General features: G+C 37.8%; 1 protein-coding gene across 2 annotated transcripts in view; it reads left to right on the forward strand.

Moving 5' to 3' along the window:
* Nucleotides 1-11,070: 11,070 nt before the first annotated feature.
* LOC110455430 overlaps nt 11,071-20,586 on the forward strand; it is a 14,738-nt gene continuing 5,222 nt past the window's right edge. The window contains exons 1-2 of one of the 2 annotated variants that reach the window (XM_021505565.1): nt 11,071-11,529; nt 17,816-17,898. In XM_021505565.1, the coding sequence (XP_021361240.1) occupies nt 11,493-11,529; nt 17,816-17,898 (120 nt within the window). In that variant the 5' untranslated portion in view covers nt 11,071-11,492. The remainder of the gene's footprint in view (nt 11,530-17,815; nt 17,899-20,586) is intronic. The other variant, XM_021505574.1, reaches the window with a different exon arrangement.

A 20,586-nucleotide genomic window follows, 5' to 3' on the forward strand; every position in this document is an offset into this window, starting at 1 on the left:
TATAGTTTATATAGGGAAATAACACTTTTCGGTATATATTTTATCCATTTTCAGCAGAAAATTGCTCAAACTTAGTCAGAATCATCTTGGGTAAATGAGAGTTTTACTTTGTAAAATTAGGATTCCTGTCCCATCCCCAGGGGCTAGGGCGGGGCCCCAAAGGGAACATTTACCAATATTTTCAAATTCTTATCCATTGATGACATGACAAGTATTGTATTTCACTTAGTTTACATGCTGATTTCCACATCACATCTAAACAATAAAATAAAGCTACCAGTACCTATGATATAACTCAGGTGACCGCTAAGGCCCTTGGGCCTCTTGTTTCTGTGGTAATATAAATCTCATGTTGTGCCAACTTTTGAATTGGAGTACATACCTTGTCTCATTAAAACATTCGATAAAGAGACCCTCCCTACCAGATGTTTAGAGTTATGACCCTTTATTAAATGTACATCACTCTTGTTAAAAGGGAATATTTTGAAAACTACATTTGGACGATCTACTGAAAATCCTGAAGTCTTATAGAACATGCTATACCTCTTGGGATGGTAAAGTCTTACTTACTGAAATCGGGAGTTGTGCCCCACACTCACAGTAAATTTGTCTAAAATGTTATCACACCATGATGGAAAATCTCAAAAATCAAATAATCTGCTTGTGTTCAACATGCCTTTATCTTCACAATATTGTTAATTGTGGAGTGGATATGACATTGATCTGGTTGGTGAGGTTAAATTGTATGGTAGATTGTGTCATATCCAGTTAGAAAGAAAATAACTCGACAAAAGTATTCATCTGAAGAATTCATCAAAAGAATTCATCTAACCCAAGGCAATTTTGTGGTTATTTGTTTGTTTAAATGACCATTCTGTACTAGAATGCAAGCCCTGCCCATAGGTAGAAGGGATGCTACTCTTTCTGACTTGTTCGTGGCTTCAGTCTTTATTAGTGACTGAAAGGATGAAAAATTACACTTATAAAATGTCTGAACCAATAATATTATGATACTCTAGCACTGACTTCGAAAATTCTAACTTGGGGTCGAGCAATCAGATTGAAAAAGGAAAATAGCAAATATTTGTCTATAGTTTTCCCATATATTTATGTACATGTGTACTTTTCTAACTTTATACCTTCTTCCAAATTCAAGCGTTATTGGTATTTATCCTGTAACTTACTGGGAAGAAGCCCAAGGGAATTTGCCAAAACAAAATTACCATGGCCTACTTTCAAGGTCACAGGGGTCAAATATGTCAAAATATTCAAACAAATTCTTCTGACCCATGGAGAACCTAAAAGTCTAGGGTCATTTTTCATGAGACTTGAAGGGTCTGAACATTTAAACCAAAAAGTCCATTTTCGGGATTCAAATCCAGTACATCCTCTCGACGATCTACTGAAATACCTGAATGCTTCTATGAATACCAATCAAGTCAACTTTAGAGCAATATGCAAAGCCATTTTGACCAAAAGTATGTCAATGTAGCCTAGGGGATCGGGATAAACCCAGGTAACAATGCAATGTAGCCTAGGGGATCGGGGATAAACCCAGGTAACAATGCAATGTAGCTTAGGGGATCGGGGATAAACCCAGGTAACAATGCAATGTAGCCTAGGGGATTGGGGATAAACCCAGGTAACATAATGCAATGTAGCCTAGGGGATCGGGGATAAACCCAGGTAACATAATGCAATGTAGCTTAGGGGATCGGGGATAAACCCAGATAACATAAAGCAATGTAGCTTAGGGGATCGGTGATAAACCCAGGTAACAATGCAATGTGGCCTAGGGGATCGGGGATAAACCCAGGTAACATAAAGCAATGTAGCTTAGGGGATCGGGGATAAACCCAGGTAACAATGCAATGTAGCCTAGGGGATCGGGGATAAACCCAGGTAACATAAAGCAATGTAGCTTAGGGGATCGGGGATAAAACCAGGTAACATAATGCAATGTAGCCTAGGGGATCGGGGATAAAACCAGGTAACATAATGCAATGTAGCCTAGCGGATCGGGGATAAACCCAGGTAACATAAAGCAACGTAGCCTAGGGGATCGGGGATAAACCCAGGGAACAATGCAATGTAGCCTAGGGGATCGGGGATAAAACCAGGTAACATAAAGCAATGTAGCCTAGGGTATCGGGGATAAACCCAGGTAACATAAAGCAACGTAGCCTAGGGGATCGGGGATAAACCCAGGTATCATAATGCAATGTAGCCTAGGGGATCGGGGACAAACCCAGGTAACATAAAGCAATGTAGCCTAGGGGGTCGGGGATAAACCTAGGTAACATAATGCAATGTAGCTTAAGGGATCGGGGATAAATCCAGGTAACATAAAGCAATGTATCCTAGGGGATCGGGGATAAACCCAGGTAACAATGCAATGTAGCTTAGGGGATCGGGGATAAAACCAGGTAACATAATGCAATGTAGCCTAAGGGATCGGGGATAAACCCAAGTAACATAATGCAATGTAGCTTAAGGGATCGGGGATAAATCCAGGTAACATAAAGCAATGTATCCTAGGGGATCGGGGATAAACCCAGGTAACAATGCAATGTAGCTTAGGGGATCGGGGATAACCCCAGGTAACAATGCAATGTAGCCTAGCGGATCGGGGATAAACCCAGGTAACATAATGCAATGTAGCTTAGGGGATCGGGGACAAACCCAGGTAACATAAAGCAATGTAGCTTAAGGGATCGGGGATAAATCCAGGTAACATAAAGCAATGTATCCTAGGGGATCGGGGATAAACCCAGGTAACAATGCAATGTAGCCTAGCGGATCGGGGATAAACCCAGGTACCATAATGCAATGTAGCCTAGGGGATCGGTGATAAACCCAGGTAACATAAAGCAATGTAGCCTAGGGGATCGGGGATAAAACCAGGTAACATAATGCAATGTAGCCTAAGGGATCGGGGATAAACCCAAGTAACATAAAGCAATGTAGCCTAGGGGATCAGGGACAAACCCAGGTAACATAAAGCAATGTAGCCTAGTCAAATTGGCTGATTTGTTTTAAGTTCGAAAACTCATAGGCAGATTTCATACACACTATATAATGTTGTGTGTCGGGGACCTGTGCGCCAACACATAGGGGATCAAACTACATACCCGTGCTTGACACTTGTGTAGTGTAAAGATATAGTATACATGATTGCGTCACAGCCTACACCCTATTCACGTCAACAACTATTTAGCTAGTCGCCAGAGTTCGACTTTCGGTAAAAATGATTGGGATTATTGGGGGAGTCATTTTTACCGAAAGTCGATCTAAACCCCTAAAACATGTAAAATTACTCTGAACACCTTAGTTTATTTTTTACACATGGATAAGTGATCATGATCGATACAGGTCCTCGGTGCGTTTTGTTTCCTGAAGCCAAAAAAAAAGCATCCCCCAGTGTCCACCACTGCAAGGTTTTATGTATACTGACACACGTTAAGTGTGTTACCAGAGGTCATCATTATGATCACCATATTATATAAAATTACATACTACCAGCATCGTCTTGTTCCCTGTTGATAACAATAATGTGATGCATGTGTAACACAGGGACTTGAGAATTTGTTACAGCTATATTTAGACCTAAACGTTTTAGGGGTTTAGATCAACATTAGGTAAAAATGCCAACTCAATCTATGTATAGAGCTAACCATAAAACTTGAAAGAGATACACTTAGCTTCGGTCAAAATATAACTAACAAATTATCAGGTCCCTGTGATGCATACGTGGACAAAGTCATACATTTGCTCCATGGCCGGCCATGAAACTGTTCTCATGCTCAAACTCAACTTCTGTACTCAAGGTCAAAGGTCAATTTGCTTGTGCCGTTGATAAACGAATAAAAAAACACGTAAATTGTCTATGATTTGGAAGAATCTTGGAGAGACTTCAATTAAAGCCAAACACTCTAATTTATTTTAATGGCATTTTTACAAGAAAGTTGGTCTGGGCACAGAAGTTATGCATGAGCATGCGAACAGTTACATGAAAACGGGCCTATGTCCCGTCGTTCTTACCTCGTACAAGTGTATGTATATCAGTTATCAGTATCAACACGGAATTAGATTAGGTACAATGATAAATAGCCTTGTTGTAAAAAACAAGTAATAGCCAAAACACATTTTTCTCTGTGGACCAGAATGGTGAGGTATCCTATCGCACTGTTGTCACAAGCAGTGAACAGCGCATTTCATAATTGCCTGCACACGAGGGAGCAATTATGTCCATTGTTGGATTATACCGATGTATCGGTGACGTACGTCACTACGAAATGCAACGTTGACGGAACAATGTAAACAAGTCCTGTAAAATATGTTTACTGCCGATGGAAGGGCAATCCAGCTGTGTCCTCAAAAAATCATTACATTTGGTAAACAATATGGGTTTTTTTCAAAACAGGAAAACATCAGCACTTCCCATTGAAATTACAAATCCCTATAATTCTTGTGAACTTGCATTAAGGTTGCGGGTTCAAAGTTTAAGATGACGCTTTTGGTTTTGTTTTGAAAAAGACTTAAAAGTCTTAAACAATACAATAATTTCATACCTAGCAACACTGTAGGCCATATATATTGGTATTTACCATCGTATGGCATTGCCACTTTATACCCCTACCAAATTGAGTTGGCATTCAATTAAGCTATGAATGCCATGGACCAAATGTTGACGTCATGAGTGTTAGGTTGGATACCTCTGACCCTCCCTGGGCGATGGCTGTTTATTAATTGAACAAGTATACACGTTACATACATATTTGAACTAATCGCTGAATAGTGTAATTGAATTGTCTATGAGATGTACAGATTCCAAAAAAATGGTAAATGTAAGTATTGAACTGCTTTCAGTTGGCATAGGCTAGAGCGCTTCATTGAATTTGCCTTTGTCCAGTTGTCATTCATATTACCTGTGAACGCCAATTGTAAGCAGTTCAATACTTGTGTGATATGAACAGAGACATATCAAGCCAAGGATAAGATCGCTGACTTAGAAACGAGGTGCCGAGAACTAGACCTCAAAAATCTTGTCCTAAGGGTTGAGATAATACGTATTGTTCTCTCACACTTTCCTACCGTAAACATAAATTGTAACGATGAACTAATGTACCGTGCCATCACCAAGGGCACAGGAATTATGTGACAAATTATTATTGTTGATTCTACTCTGGTTACGCTGCAAAAAAAGGCAGACGTGATTGTGACGTTTTCAGAATAACAACACGCGTGAACTGTCTTTATTAACGTAGGGACAGACAGGTTTATCATCCCCCTAAGGGAAAAAATATCGAATGCCGATGTGAAGTGTAGAAGCCAAAGGTATTCAGAAATAAACAGAAATCAGATAATTTAACGTATGTGACGTCGACTACAAGCGTGTCTGAGAGAGCGACTAAATGTGAATTCCCCAATCTCTGGCACTTGGACAGGGAGAAATAGTTGACACGCCTTATGATGTAGACAGACGCAAAAACAAATTATCCCAACACGTATCAAGCTAGGTCAATTTGTGATGCATTAATTAGAACTCATTATTTTGTTTTTGTACAAGAACTCTCTTTGGTGTATGTGTGTAATGCGGAAAAAATATATTGTGTTGTTAGCGTCTAATTTGTTTTTTGATAAACACGAATGAGTCGGGCGCTTTACCGAGATGATATTGTCCGGTGCCGGTGATAACGTGTATTGGCTCCCAAGAGACGCAAACAGGCCGATAATCAGAAGTAAAGAATGATAATAAAAGAAATGTATACAACAACGTCAACACATGTGCAAGGATAAAAAATAACTGGAACCGAAGATGCATCAACACCTACAAAAACATGCAAAACATGTACCAGATTATCCGTAATGTCAGTATATGAGTATTGGTATATTGCTATAAATCGCTTACATATATATCAATATATAAAAACAACATTATTTACAACAATTAGGAGTAAAGTTTTGTTCAGCGTAATGTTAGCGCGGGTCTTAATGTGGGAGGACACAGGAGTACCCGGAGAAAACCCACGTACGTCGAACAGGTGCCCATACTTTTTCACGTCCGATCGGGGAATCCAACACCGGTTGGCTTGCTAAAATGCGAGTACGTTACCACTGCGCCAGCCAATATTTAGCGATATAACGACATCGATTCTGGACGCTCGACCTGCAACTGATTCGAACTGCTTTTTCCTATTTGATAATCGGCAACTGTCGTCACATGACGTAAACGAAAAACTGCCACTCGTCATAACTCAACAGATTTTCCATACCTACGGAATCAGCCGAAGATATATTCATTTACAGCAAGTACTGACAGTTCCCGATTTAGTAAATTGATATACTAAGACCGTCCATGCCGAAAGATAAAATAATACGTTTGTGGCAGCGCCTTAAACAACATTTATCTTGTAAAATGCTACTTTAACGGAAGCATTTGACACGTTAAAATTGTTTAAATGTGCTAAACGATGTTTTCACACGTAAATGTGAGCGAGTTGTTGGTTAATCTCGTTTGAACGTAAACTGTATTTTATACTGTAATACATTTGTTCCTCCTCACAGTGGAATACTCCAGGGGTTACGCTCACTTTCGCTCTCTGCAATGCTTGTGAACAACAATGGTCGGCTTGTTGGAAATGTTTGTACTAGATTGTTTCCGGAATGCTATCAATTATTGCACCAATGAAAGTATCAAATACAAAATCTCTGTTTCTAGTAAGTTCAAAGTCGCTGTTATGGCTTAAAGCGCTCAACGCCGACAAACATATTAAACATTCGAGCACTCCAGACGTTCTACCCGACCTGTAGAACTAGAAATCGATGAGTTCAAGCCATGATAACACCTTCCGCAGTCGTTACTAGAAACAGTCTGGGAACCTTTTGTTTTGACTGTATAGTACATTGTTTATTCCTCGAAAATGGTTATCAGACCCGAATGTTTTTCGCAGTGAATAGTTGTCAACGTGAAATTATCGTAACAACGAGCATTGCTTGTCAAACCTACCCTGTAGATATAACAAATTTCTCGTATTTGTCTCGAAATCAACACTCTAAGTCTTCGACATTTTCAGAATAAATGTATCATTAGTTCACCCTGTACAATGTACCACGGTAAACTTACAGGTCGGTAATGCGTCCGTCATCTGTCGTCTGTTACTTTTTGCATGAAACGACATCTCTTACCAAACCTACTATGGGGAACTCAACCAAATTATAAAGGCAGCATCTTTTTGGTCATTTATGTCAAAACTAAGACAAGTAAAGGGGCTGGCCCTGTGAACTCCTTTTGGCTGAGGGTCGGGTTAAAAGGGGAGAAATTGCCTAGTTTGTTGTAAGTTACGACAAATTCTACCAAACAACTAGACATATTTCAACCGTATTGTAATGCTATCACATCAGCCAATGCAGATCAAGTGTTATATAAATAAAGAGGCGGGGTCAAGAGGGGTCAAATTGGCTGATTTGTTTTAAGGTCGAAAACTCATAGGCAGATTTCAAACAAATCATATTACAAATCTTGAACAGACTGTCCCCACGGAGGCTAGTGGGCAGGTATTAGCTGGTTCGCTTTACACGACATTTATTCCTAAACTGATTGGCAGATTTCAACCAAACTATAGACAACATCGTTAGCCATTGAGGATCAAAAGCCAAAGCGATAACGCGGCTAACATGATTTCTGGGAGATATCTCCCAAAACTACACGAACAGATTTCAATCTAGTTAAGTGTGTGATGCGATGCAAGACCATTAAAGTCCCTTGTTTTATTACGTCAGAATTCCTTATTATATATATGTTCCATTCTCTTGGCACAGCGCGCAGAGTATGAATGAAATATTACCAACCGAGAAGCGGTACAGCCGTGTTCTAGAACACAGGTGCTGGACACACAAATATATGGGTGTATACATATTGCATACACACTATATAATTTTGTGTGTCGGGCACCTGTGCGCCAACACATGGGGGTCACACTACATACCCGTGCTTGACACTTGTGTAGTGTAAAGACATAGTATACATGATTGCGTCACAGCCTGCACCCTATTCACGTCAACAACTATTTAGCTAGTCGCCAGAGTTCTCGTACCAAACGCCTTTATATCAGAGGGAGCTGAGGATTTTTTCACAGTGGACATGTGTTTGGACCTATCCTGATGTGTAAAGAGTAATATTAGATTGGAAGTCGTCGCGCGAGGCTGACGTCAATCTCGTAAAAAAAAAAATGGCGTGTATTTTTGGAGGACAGTGAGATCATGTCTAAAGAAGCCAGAATAATCCACTTATTGTAAATTTAACAGGTTTGTGAAAGACAATCACCAATCTTTGTGACATTGCCAAGAACTTTCCATCCACAATAAATGTGGTGTTTGATGTGAGGAATTTAAGTAGGGTTGAATTTTCCTCATCGAGAGGTTTCCATCATTGGAGTGGAGTTGTTTTTTTTACCGAGAGTTGTTTCAAGGCCCTAGAACTGTAACACATTCTCATGTCCCTGTGCTTTATATCACCTGCTATGCGTTACGTCATTGTGTAACTACATGTAATGACCTGTCTTTCAGTCTCGATTCATTTGTAGGCGTTTCGACTCCCAGTTTGCTGTAATATGTAATAAGTCATATGTCATGTGACAGAAAAGGGCGGGGTGATCAGTTTGCACGTTGTGCGAGCAAGGAGATAAGCTCTAAAAAGACGCTGACCCTATACACTTTTTTTTTATTAATTAACGTCATATACATTGTCAACAACAAACGACGCCTTAAAGGGAACACATGTTGTTTTCGTGATGGAGGAAAACCCACAGGGGAAAACCACCGTACCATCATAACAACTCATCACTCTCTTTTTCCGCCCCCGCTGGTGGGAGGCCTGAAGATAACGCTTAATTGCACACAGTAGAATGACTGCGCGTTAGCGATCACGGCTACAGAGGTATCTCATTCATTTAAAAGTCCCTCAAACGAAGAGAGGACCGATATATTTTCCTGCGTTTCTTCTTTACTTCTTCTTTTCCTTTCCGGCATTTTTTCACAAAAACTGCTGGCCGGATACTTTCGAAATTCCACATGAGGATGATTGGGCATGTGAAGATGACAGTAACACACATCACTTTAGGTCGGTCATTAAACATAGCCACATTGGCCTATAATTGATTGATACATTTATAGGTGTGCGCCAAGGTGATGCCAACGGTCCTTTTCTGTTGTTGTTTTTTTCCCTTTCTATGTAAGGATATTACAGCAATACAAATTCATTTAAATACATAATTAGCGACTACAGGGTCAGTTTCGGGGACCTCTTTAACTGTGCGTTACAATTAAAACTTGTTAATTATTGCATTTTCTGGTAGTGTGCAGCGCTAAATGTTATTACGCAAAAGTGGCTGAGAGTGGTCCTATTAACTCTTATCATACCATGCATTCTGGAATGTGTGAGGAAATGGGTTTTATACCATGAAGATTTTTACGAAAATGCGTATAAAATGTTTATCAAAATCATCAAAGAAAATTAAATTTTATTTTATCTTTTCATATTCTTTTGAATGATGATACACTTTAAACAAACTGTTTGGAACAACCACTTTTCTTGTCACGTAAAAAAAAAAATACCATTCGCAATCAGAAGTCAATTTGGAATTGCCATCAAAGTATAAATATGACGCTACGAATTGATTGGTCCAAGATATCTGTATGCATGAAACAGTTTTCTTGCTCAAACATGAATTGTGTGCTTAAATCATGTCAACCGATCAAAAAGTCAAATGTAAACATTGAAAACAGTATTTGGGTTTAAGGGTTTAAGTCTCCTTAAAAATTGTCCAAATCATTGACGAAATAAGATTTGCTTATTAATTTATAACCAGAACAAATTAGGCTTGAGCACAAAATCCATGTTTGAGCATGAGAACGGTTTTCTGAATACGGATGATTTCCAAATTGAAACCACGTGAAGTGGCCCTTCTTGGTATGCATTTATAACACCGTTTTTGAGTTGATAGGTTTATTTGGAGCAATCTTAAAAGTTACGAGCAAAATCTTCTGGTGTTATTAGACCTTCACTGCACACAGTAGGCCATATCATAAAAAACACCACCTTTAAAAAAGCTTTAGAAGGCGTACAGGCCGACCCTATAAACAGGCTTTCTTTACTTCTTTTTTCAACAAATATACAGCAAGTGATATAAACGGACAAATTCCTCTTGTTGGCAAAATTATCGCAGCGCAGGAGGGGGAGCTAGCTGGGGGTGTCTAACGGAGAAAACCCACGTGGTCGGGCTGGTGACCCGATCGTCCGATCGGAAAATTAACCCCGGGCGTCCTCTTTAAGGATGAAAAGCGCTATTCACTGCGTCACCTGACCACCCAAGACATTGCAGAATTGATATTTACCAGACCGTCATACTACTTTAAAAAAAACTTGTTTCAAAACCGCTAAGTGATCTTACTACCTTGACCTTTCACCTTTAACCACTACAACCCTCGTGCATATTGGTGATCACCTGTATATAAACTTTATTAGTTATTTTCCAACAATTATAAAACAAGTTATTGTAACTTTTATTAACATTCTTGTTGGTCCGGGTGTTAGCGCGCGGGGGTCTTAATGTGGGAGGAAACAGGAGTGCCCAAATAAAACCCATATGGTCGGGCAGGTGACCACATACCTTTTCACGTCCGATCGGGGGATCGAACCCCGGTCGCCTTGGTGAAAGGAGAGTGCGTTATCCACTGTGCCACCCGACCACCCAGATGATCGCCGGTGGAAATATACATTTTAGGTCACCGGTGGAAATATACATTTTGTACCGTTCCTTTGAGATTGCTTTCTTTAACCTTTGACCTTCATCATTCTTAATCATACATGTAAGGTCGGCGCAAGAACGAACGGTCGAAACAGTTGCTTTTGCCGACGATTTGTGTTCTACTCCTCTGCATCCGTACTTTAACAGAGGGGCGGTTCCTTTTGAACTGCTTTATTTTTTTGCAGTGTAAGAAAGTCAGCATGCAGCTATCTCCAGGGGCTCCTACGTACCACTACATCCCTAACGTAGTTACGCGCGCAACAATCCACAGGTAACCAGGTAATTTGTGTTATTGAAAAGAAATCTAAAACAAACAGCAAACATATCATACAAAGACATCATTTAAACTAGAAACACTTGCTTCAATAACCACAGAGTGATACATAGACCATTAGCATACACCTATGTGTATATTAGAACGTGCTGAATGCCGCGCGTGATTTACCCGTTGTTCTAAGGTAAGGTATACAGCTCTGACGTGTTAGAAGAGGACACTGGGATTTTTGGGAATATTGCCGACAACTAGTCCCGAATATAACCCACTAAGATGTCGAGGAGATGTGACTGGATAGACCGACGTGTATTTACCGTGTATTCGTCGTGGAGAGCAGATGTGATTCTGAACACTGATTGACACCAGTGATAGCACAGACACGATTCCATTACGAAAACTCAACAGGCAATATGTTTGGTGTGATAGCTTCATCGGCCGGCTGTAAAGGTAAATAGTGTAATAAAGTTTGGAAGATAAAAATGATCATTCATTTCATGTTTCTAATATAGTTCTATAGCTTGTAAGAAATTTGAAAAAAGAAAATCTGTTCGAAAGCAGAAAATTACTAACTCCATGTATAGACACATAGAGATTGATTTAAAGAGAACTGAGCGTCGTTTTATCGTGAGCGTTGTTTGTGAGCGTTGTTTTATCGTGTGCGTTGTTTTATCGTTTTCCTTTAAAACAAAAACAAAATTCGTAAGATAGGTAAATGTTGAATCATTCGGGAGAAATGATTTCATCCTTTGACGAAGGCAGAACAGCATAGCCTCAATCACAATCAAATCCTGTTGTGTTTATGAATGAAAAGTAGGCTAATTCAGTTTTGTGGTGTACGTCTGCTACACATGTATACTTCTGTAGAACTACCTACATTAAGTTATCTGTACGAAACACAGGAATGTATCATGGTATATATACCAAACGTCGCTCGATTACGATGCAAACTGATAGCGCGGGATTTATATAATCGACTATGACGCAAATACTGGTAAAGATGCTGGCTTATGTTATTTATTTTTACTGAATCAGCAGCCTAGCCGATCTGATATTTGGATACTTGTGATTTTACTGAAATGCCATCGTAATGACCGAATCTGTTAATTGTTCATTGCTTCTATTGTGTTTTCTCTTAGGCCAAAATAAAAAAATATGTATTTTTCATGTCCCCGACCGACCCTAGTTTTTGCATCCGATCTTAACAATTTCATCTCATTTGATGCACTAAAATGTCCCATATGAACGTGCCGAAAATTGTAAGCGTCCTAATGACACCTCTCTTTTCATAGGCTGGTATTAAAACCTATACTATTATTTCAAAGACCTTTAAATATAATTTGAAAAAAAATACAATTGGTCTGAATAACAGTGTTTGATTCTTCAAATTTCTTAAATGATATAATGCGATAACTTTTTTTATCGTATTCCCTCTTTGTATTCCGTTTTGTTTTTGTTTCTCGTATTCCCTCTTTGTATTCCGTTTTGTTTTTAGTTTCTCGTATTTCTTCTTTGTATACCGTTTTGTTTTAGTCTATCGTATTCCCTCTTTGTATTCCGTTTTGTTTTGGTCTATCGTATTCTCTCTTTGTATTTCGTTTTGTTTTTAGTTTCCCGTATTCCCTCTTTGTATTCCGTTTTGTTTTGGTCTATCGTATTCCTTCTTTGTATTCCGTTTTGTTTTGGTCTATCGTATTCTCTCTTTGTATTTCGTTTTGTTTTTAGTTTCCCGTATTCCCTCTTTGTATTCCGTTTTGTTTTGGTCTATCGTATTCCTTCTTTGTATTCCGTTTTGTTTTGGTCTATCGTATTCTCTCTTTGTATTTCGTTTTGTTTTTAGTTTCTCGTATTCCCTCTTTGTATTCCGTTTTGTTTTGGTCTATCGTATTCCTTCTTTGTATTCCGTTTTGTTTTGGTCTATCGTATTCTCTCTTTGTATTTCGTTTTGTTTTTAGTTTCCCGTATTCCCTCTTCGTATTCCGTTTTGTTTTTAGTTTCTTGTATTTCTTCTTTGTATACCGTTTTGTTTTAGTCTATCGTATTCCTTATTTGTATTCCGTTTTGTTTTGGTCTATCGTGTTCTCTCTTTGTATTTCGTTTTGTTTTTGTTTCTCGTATTCCCTCTTTGTATTCCGTTTTGTTTTGGTCTATCGTATTCCTTCTTTGTATTCCGTTTTGTTTTGGTCTATCGTATTCTCTCTTTGTATTTCGTTTTGTTTTTAGTTTCCCGTATTCCCTCTTCGTATTCCGTTTTGTTTTTAGTTTCTTGTATTTCTTCTTTGTATACCGTTTTGTTTTAGTCTATCGTATTCCTTATTTGTATTCCGTTTTGTTTTGGTCTATCGTGTTCTCTCTTTGTATTTCGTTTTGTTTTTGTTTCTCGTATTCCCTCTTTGTATTCCGTTTTGTTTTGGTCTATCGTATTCCCTCTTTGTATTCCGTTTTGTTTTGGTCTATCGTATTCCTTCTTTGTATTCCGTTTTGTTTTGGTCTATCGTATTCTCTCTTTGTATTTCGTTTCGTTTTTAGTTTCCCGTATTCCCTCTTTGTATTCCGTTTTGTTTTGGTCTATCGTATTCTCTCTTTGTATTTCGTTTTGTTTTGGTCTATCGTATTCCCTCTTTGTATTTCGTTTTGTTTTAGTCTATCGTATTCCCTCTTTGTATTTCGTTTTGTTTTTAGTTTCTCGTATTCCCACTTTGTATTCCGTTTTGTTTGAGTTTCTCGTTTTCCCTCTTTGTATTTCGTTTTGTTTTGGTCTATCGTATTCCCTCTTTGCATTCCGTTTTGTTTGAGTTTCTCGTTTTCCCTCTTTGTAGTTCGTTTTGTTTTGGTTTCTCGTATTACCTCTTTGTAGTTCGTTTTGTTTTTAGTTTCTCGTATTACCTCTTTTTATTTCGTTTTGTTTTTAGTTTCTCGTATCCCCTCTTTATATTTCGTTTTGTTTTGGTCTATCGTATTCCCTCTTTGTATTTCGTTTTGTTTTTAGTTTCTCGTATTCCCTCTTTGTATTTCGTTTTGTTTTGCTCTATCGGATTCCCTCTTTATATTTCGTTTTGTTTTTAGTTTCTCGTATTCCCTCTTTGTATTTCGTTTTGTTTTTAGTTTCTCGTTTTCCCTCTTTGTATTTCGTTTTGTTTTGGTCTATCGTATTCCCTCTTTGTACGTCTTGTTTTTAGTTTCTCGTATTCCCTTTCTGAATTTCGTTTTGTTTTTAGTTTCTCGTATTCCCTTTCTGAATTTCGTTTTGTTTTTAGTTTCTCGTATTACCTCTTTGTATTTCGTTTTGTTTTTAGTCTCTCGTTTTCCCTCTTTGTATTTCGTTTTGTTTTAGTCTATCGTATTCCTTATTTGTATTCCGTTTTGTTTTGGTCTATCGTGTTCTCTCTTTGTATTTCGTTTTGTTTCTAGTTTCTCGTATTACCTCTTTGTATTTCGTTTTGTTTTTAGTTTCTCGGATTCCCTCTTTGTATTTCGTTTTGTTTTTAGTTTCTCGTATTACCTCTTTGTATTTCATTTTGTTTTGGTCTATCGTATTCCCTCTTTGTACGTCTTGTTTTTAGTTTCTCGTATTCCCTTTCTGGATTTCGTTTTGTTTTTAGTTTCTCGTATTCCCTTTCTGTTTTTCGTTTTGTTTTTAGTTTTTCGTATTACCTCTTTGCATTCCGTTTTGTTTGAGTTTCTCGTTTTCCCTCTTTGTAGTTCGTTTTGTTTTGGTTTCTCGTATTCCCTCTTTGTAGTTCGTTTTGTTTTGGTTTCTCGTATTCCCTCTTTGTAGTTCGTTTTGTTTTGGTCTATCGTATTACCTCTATTTATTTCGTTTTGTTTTGGTCTATCGTATTACCTCTATGTATTCCGTTTTGTTTTGGTCTATCGTATTACCTCTATGTATTCCGTTTTGTTTTGGTCTATCGTGTTCTCTCTTTGTATTTCGTTTTGTTTCTAGTTTCTCGTATTACCTCTTTGTATTTCATTTTGTTTTGGTCTATCGTATTCCCTCTTTGTACGTCTTGTTTTTAGTTTCTCGTATTCCCTTTCTGTATTTCGTTTTGTTTTTAGTTTCTCGTATTACCTCTTTGCATTCCGTTTTGTTTGAGTTTCTCGTATTCCCTCTTTGTATTTCGTTTTGTTTTTAGTTTCTCGTATTACCTCTTTGTATTTCGTTTTGTTTTGGTCTATCGTATTCCCTCTTTGTATATCGTTTTGTTTTGGTCCATCGTATTCCCTCTTTGTATTATGTTTTTCTTTGATTTGCCGTATTCCATCTTTTTAATCCGATTCCTTTTTTGTTTCTCCTATTCCCTCTTTGCATTCTGCTTTGCTTCAGCTTCCCATTTTACCTCTTTGTAATCCAGAACATACCATCACTTGGGTGGGGGACACATACCACTCCTTTTATTACTCATATCAGTTTAGTTCCAAACATAAATTGATGACTAAACCCTTGAATTAATTTCTAAAACCAAAAATATTAACATAAAACAATTACATTGTATTTAAAGGTCTTATTTTCATGTCGTGTTTTGGTTAATTCTCGAAATGTTTTCTTTTTATTTAAAGTGAAGTATTTACATTAATAAAAATAACATCCGAACTTACGTGGGTGGATTCTAAACGTTCAGCACGTGCGTCGATTGATGCTGAAGACGTATCAATAAGGAATGCTTAACTGGTTGCTCTATGAACGAGAAAGTAATTGTTTTATCTATAAATAACTGGCGTGATTAACCACATATGCTGGGGATAATATAAAGTATACGCATATACAATCTGGTATTTCTAGAAGTGTGCTATAAACACCGACTCATCAGATCGTCCCGTTTAGCCGAACGCTGTCGGCGGTAAACCATTCTGTAATACACACAATGCACGCGCCCTATCGTGCATTTCTATATAGTACTGATGTGTTTTTACTTGCTTCGTAACAAATTGTATATTTTCTTTACATATGGGCTCTTTCTAATGCTATTTGCTGTAACGGTGAAATGTCATCGTTATGAGGCGTTGTTAAGTGTTACTAAATTCCCTTTTTATTGATATCAAGAACTTGTTTTTTCATAATTCAAAATGAATACTTGACATCGAAGACAAATTGTTAATGTCAAAAATAAAAACAAAATGATACATGAAAAATAACGTCTCTAATATTAAAAAAAGAGTCCTATTTGTATAAAAGAAAGATACTTGTATTATCAAATACTTTTTGTATAAAAAATATATTTTACGTTAAGAACTACTAAATAGAAACCACTTGAAAACAAGATTTCGGTTTCGTGACATCAAGACAACAGTCGAATATTTTGATATGAGCAATCTTTATATGAAAATAGTGTAATAAAAAGTGAGACGGCCACTTATTTTCGAGATGTACCTATTGGAATGTAAAATCCTATATTTATACAACATATCAGTATCATTTTTACCCAAGACTTTATTTTACCTTTTTTCCACTCCGTTGCACAGCAATGTTGCAAAATAAAACTGAATCAAGCTTGTATCTTCTTGTAGAAGGATAGTCTCCTTCTCAAATCATCTAGCGAAATGATTCTGTGTCATTAGCCATTGATGCCGTGGCCCGAGTTTCCTCTGACCCTGACACCAGATTTAAACATTTTGACAGATAGATGTCTGGTGTTCGGGCCCCACACCAGACATCTATCTGTCATAATGCCTTAGTGTGGTGTCAGGGCCAGAGGGCACTCAGGCTATTGATGCCGATGTACTGTTGACATCATTATAAGTCGGTATTTGTACAGCCTCAGTATATAGCTGTCACTGGATCTGGTGTAGGACAGGCTATTACATCATTAGCTAATTATATAATGGTTTGCACCAAGGAGCGGTATTTAACCTGCCCATGTTTCATCAAAAATCGCTAGTGGACAGTGCAAAAACTGAACGAAACACTCATTGGCATGTGGCTTGCCCCGCTTTTATTAATGACAAAGACGTTGATATTCAAACCGCATTAAAATGACCTCATCCCCTTGTCATCAACCGTATGAAAACATCAAACCAATAATATGAGGTCAGCATCATTGAGGTGCTTGTTGTGGACGTTCCTCTGATATGTCGGACTCAAACGCTCATCTGTACCCAGTTATTAAGTCAAATGAGTGCATTTATGTAGCTGTTTACGATCGTCTTAGAGTGCTAATTGGAATTGCTATAAATCCATTGATTCATGTTGTGATGGGGATAAGTACAGGCCTACTCACTATCACTGCATTACAAGGTACATTTATATATTCGTACATTAGAGTAAATGCGTGCACAATAGTCAAAGAAAACAGTCATGGTTGGGTCACCTGCTCAACAATATGGGTTTTTCTCCCGTTTCCACATTAAGACACACCGCGCGATTCTATAGATTTTAATAAACCCGTTGTAAATTAAATTCAGTTGATCTTTCATACTGCCTGTTCATCAGAAATACATTTGAATACCTTTAGGTTGTTCGACTCGCATTTCCGCAGTTTTAGTGTGAAACTATTATCGTAATCAGGAATGTTAGACTTTACAATAGGGTATAGGCATTCTACGTATATGTAATAAACACAATGTGAAATTGACAAAATATGATCAATGGGCGTTTGATGCTAAACCTTCAGTGTAAGGGACAGATACATTGAATGGCATTCCGCAGGGACGTCCTTGATATAATTTGAAGCATTGCTCTTGTGTATCTTAGTTGTTCAGCGTGAACTTTAACAATTCTGTTAATGTTTTTCTTTAGGTCCCAGCCACAGTAGCAGCAGTAGCAACAAGCACCAGAGTAACCATGACAACCATCAATGCAGAGGCAGTCAAGACATAAAAGTGGGTATCTCCACGGAATTAGATGTTATCTAAGTCCGTGGTATCTCCAAGCATCGTTATCAGATAGACGCTTGTAATTTTTTCTTTCTTTTGATATTTGTTTGTTTCGGAATGGCTATATATCATAGTTGTTTTCTAAATGTGTTCCCGTCTGTGAACAATCCATTGTATTATTTGGGAAACAAATGCTTATCAGTGAACAAAAATAACTTTAGCCGGGTTTATTTTTGTCTTTTAAAGCTTCTTCAGTTACGTCCGTTGAAGTCAATTTCCTTCTCTAAAACTCACAATTTGACGTTGTGTTAACAGAAATAGCAGGGAATGTACGGAAATAGCTGAACATTATTGTTTTTTAAAAGCGATTTGTGGCTCCGCATTTAATGTGCTTCCGGTGCACGTTTCTGATGCATGGGTCCGACTTCCAACACCGAATTTAGTTTTCCCATTCCTGGTTTCACGCATGTGTTTTTTTAACAACAGGGACCTGAGAATTCGATACAGCTATTCTTGAACCTAAATTTTACTTGTTTTATGGGTTTAGATCAATTTTCGGTAAAAATGACACCCTCTAAATAATTGGGTTTAATTTTCTGTAAGCGTACATATAATGGCCATAGATGGGATGTCATTTCCCCCAAATATCTAAATAACCGCTAAAATTTGTAAAAATACTCTGGACACCTGCGTCTAGGTCCAAATATAACTGTAAATTCATAGGTCCCTGTGTTTTAAACCTCAAATTTGGTATTTGAGGCACAAATCAAAATGCCAATTTTACAACTATCAGTGTATCGCCCTCTGCATGATTCTAAGGTTGAGCCATAATTAAAAACAAAACCAGGAAGACAGTTTATCTTTGAACAAGTAGTTAGTAATCCAAATGATATACCAGGAATGTAGCTGTGTGATAGAATTCGTGTTTTCCCTTTGCCACGTGTGAAATTGTTTAGAAACCTCTCGAGGTCATGTAAGCTGTCGATACATTTTACACTCTATACGATTTACGTGAGAAATTTTCGAATTGGCATTTAGCCGTTTCCTCTTCAGTTTTTGGAATCGTTTCCAAACAAAGTTCAACTTATGCTGCGCTCACATATAGAATATTGGCCATGAAATTTGATCACATCATATACATGCATTCCATCCCTGTTCAAAGTGTTCTTTACAGAAGTCTAATAGACATCAACACATCACACAGATATCAAATCGTAATTTGTGTTCTCATATTCCACACTACAAATGTGATTAAATAGAGAATACAACTAAATTTGTTTGAGTCCTACGAGCGCTTTTAGACATTTCATTGATACTAAAATTCAAACCACAACATTGAAATATCTATTCTCTGCGGCTATAGCTCATTTCGTGTCGCTCCATGATCCCTCGTTTCCTGTTGTTTAACTGTGGATAGAAATAGCTGGGAATTCATTCCGTCAGTAAATATACAATTATGTAATTGTTTGTAAGTCAGCCAAAATGCTTGCCCTATATTTTTATCTTAGTTTCCAAACATTGTTAAAAGACCTGCATGTGAAACCAATCCCACGTGCACCGAGTTTTGTACATGCGATGCAAAGACACGTGTAGTAACAATACTTTTGTTTACAGAATATAACAGCTGTACTTCACGCGTCGTGACTCTTCTCGTTCTGGAAAGAACAATGACATTTATGATAGTGTAACTCCGTTTATGATCTCATCCATGTAACTGTTAGGACGGTTTTGGTGTCGCCTGCGAAAAGCTAGTGACACATAGGTATTGCTATGTCGGCGGCGTCGTCCGCACAGAGGTTTTCGTGCGATAACTTGAGTTTCCTTGGGCCGATTAAACTTGCAGTGCTTCCTTACCAAAAGTGCTTGCTTGGGATTGCTTTTCTGGTCCGAAGGTCAAGGGTCAAGGTCACTGTTACTATAAATAGAAAAATCTGTTTTCGTGCATTAACTTGAGGTTCCTTGGGCCGATCAAACTCAAACTTCATGCAGTGCTTCCTTACAAAAAGTGCTTGCTTGGGATTGCTTTTCAGATCTGAAGGTCAAAGGTCAAGGTCACTGTTACTATAAATAGTAAATAACTTTTAACATTATTTCTTGAAATGAAAAGTGTATCTATTTCTTCGTAATCTCCCAGCTTCCTGTGCAGGCGACACATCCACTTCCGTGGAATTCTTGTTTACCATAACAATAGTTGAGACAAACTTTCCCCAGAGTTGTCTGACTAAAGTCGATTGAGCCCTCTGACTGGAACAACTTTCACGTGCTGCGCAAAACCGGGATGTTATTATGGAAAGACCGAAACACAAAGTGAGATTGCCATTCAGCTCTGATTCATTAAATTGATAGGCAAAGAAATAAAACAATCCCTCTGTGTCAAACAGACAGAGAAGTTATTCAAGATAAGGTTTTGAGTATTCAGAACTTGAGAAAATCTTGTCCTGGACAAATAAAAAAAAAAAGCAAACCCTCGATCGGGTTAATAGGTCTACACAGAACCCTTCTATTATGGATTGAAAGAAGGAAGAAAAATAATTCACATGTCTTCGAAACTTATATTCTACATGCACTATTGAGTGTACCAGTTACATTCAAGATGTTCTGATAAATTGGTATCGAGTTGATTTTGTTTTACACGAGTAAATGTTTTGATATGGAATTTAGATGTTTAGAACAGGTATATATACAGGTATATAT

Source organism: Mizuhopecten yessoensis, unplaced genomic scaffold, assembly GCF_002113885.1.
Source record: "Mizuhopecten yessoensis strain PY_sf001 unplaced genomic scaffold, ASM211388v2 scaffold923, whole genome shotgun sequence".
NCBI classification, from domain to species: Eukaryota; Metazoa; Mollusca; class Bivalvia; order Pectinida; family Pectinidae; genus Mizuhopecten; species Mizuhopecten yessoensis.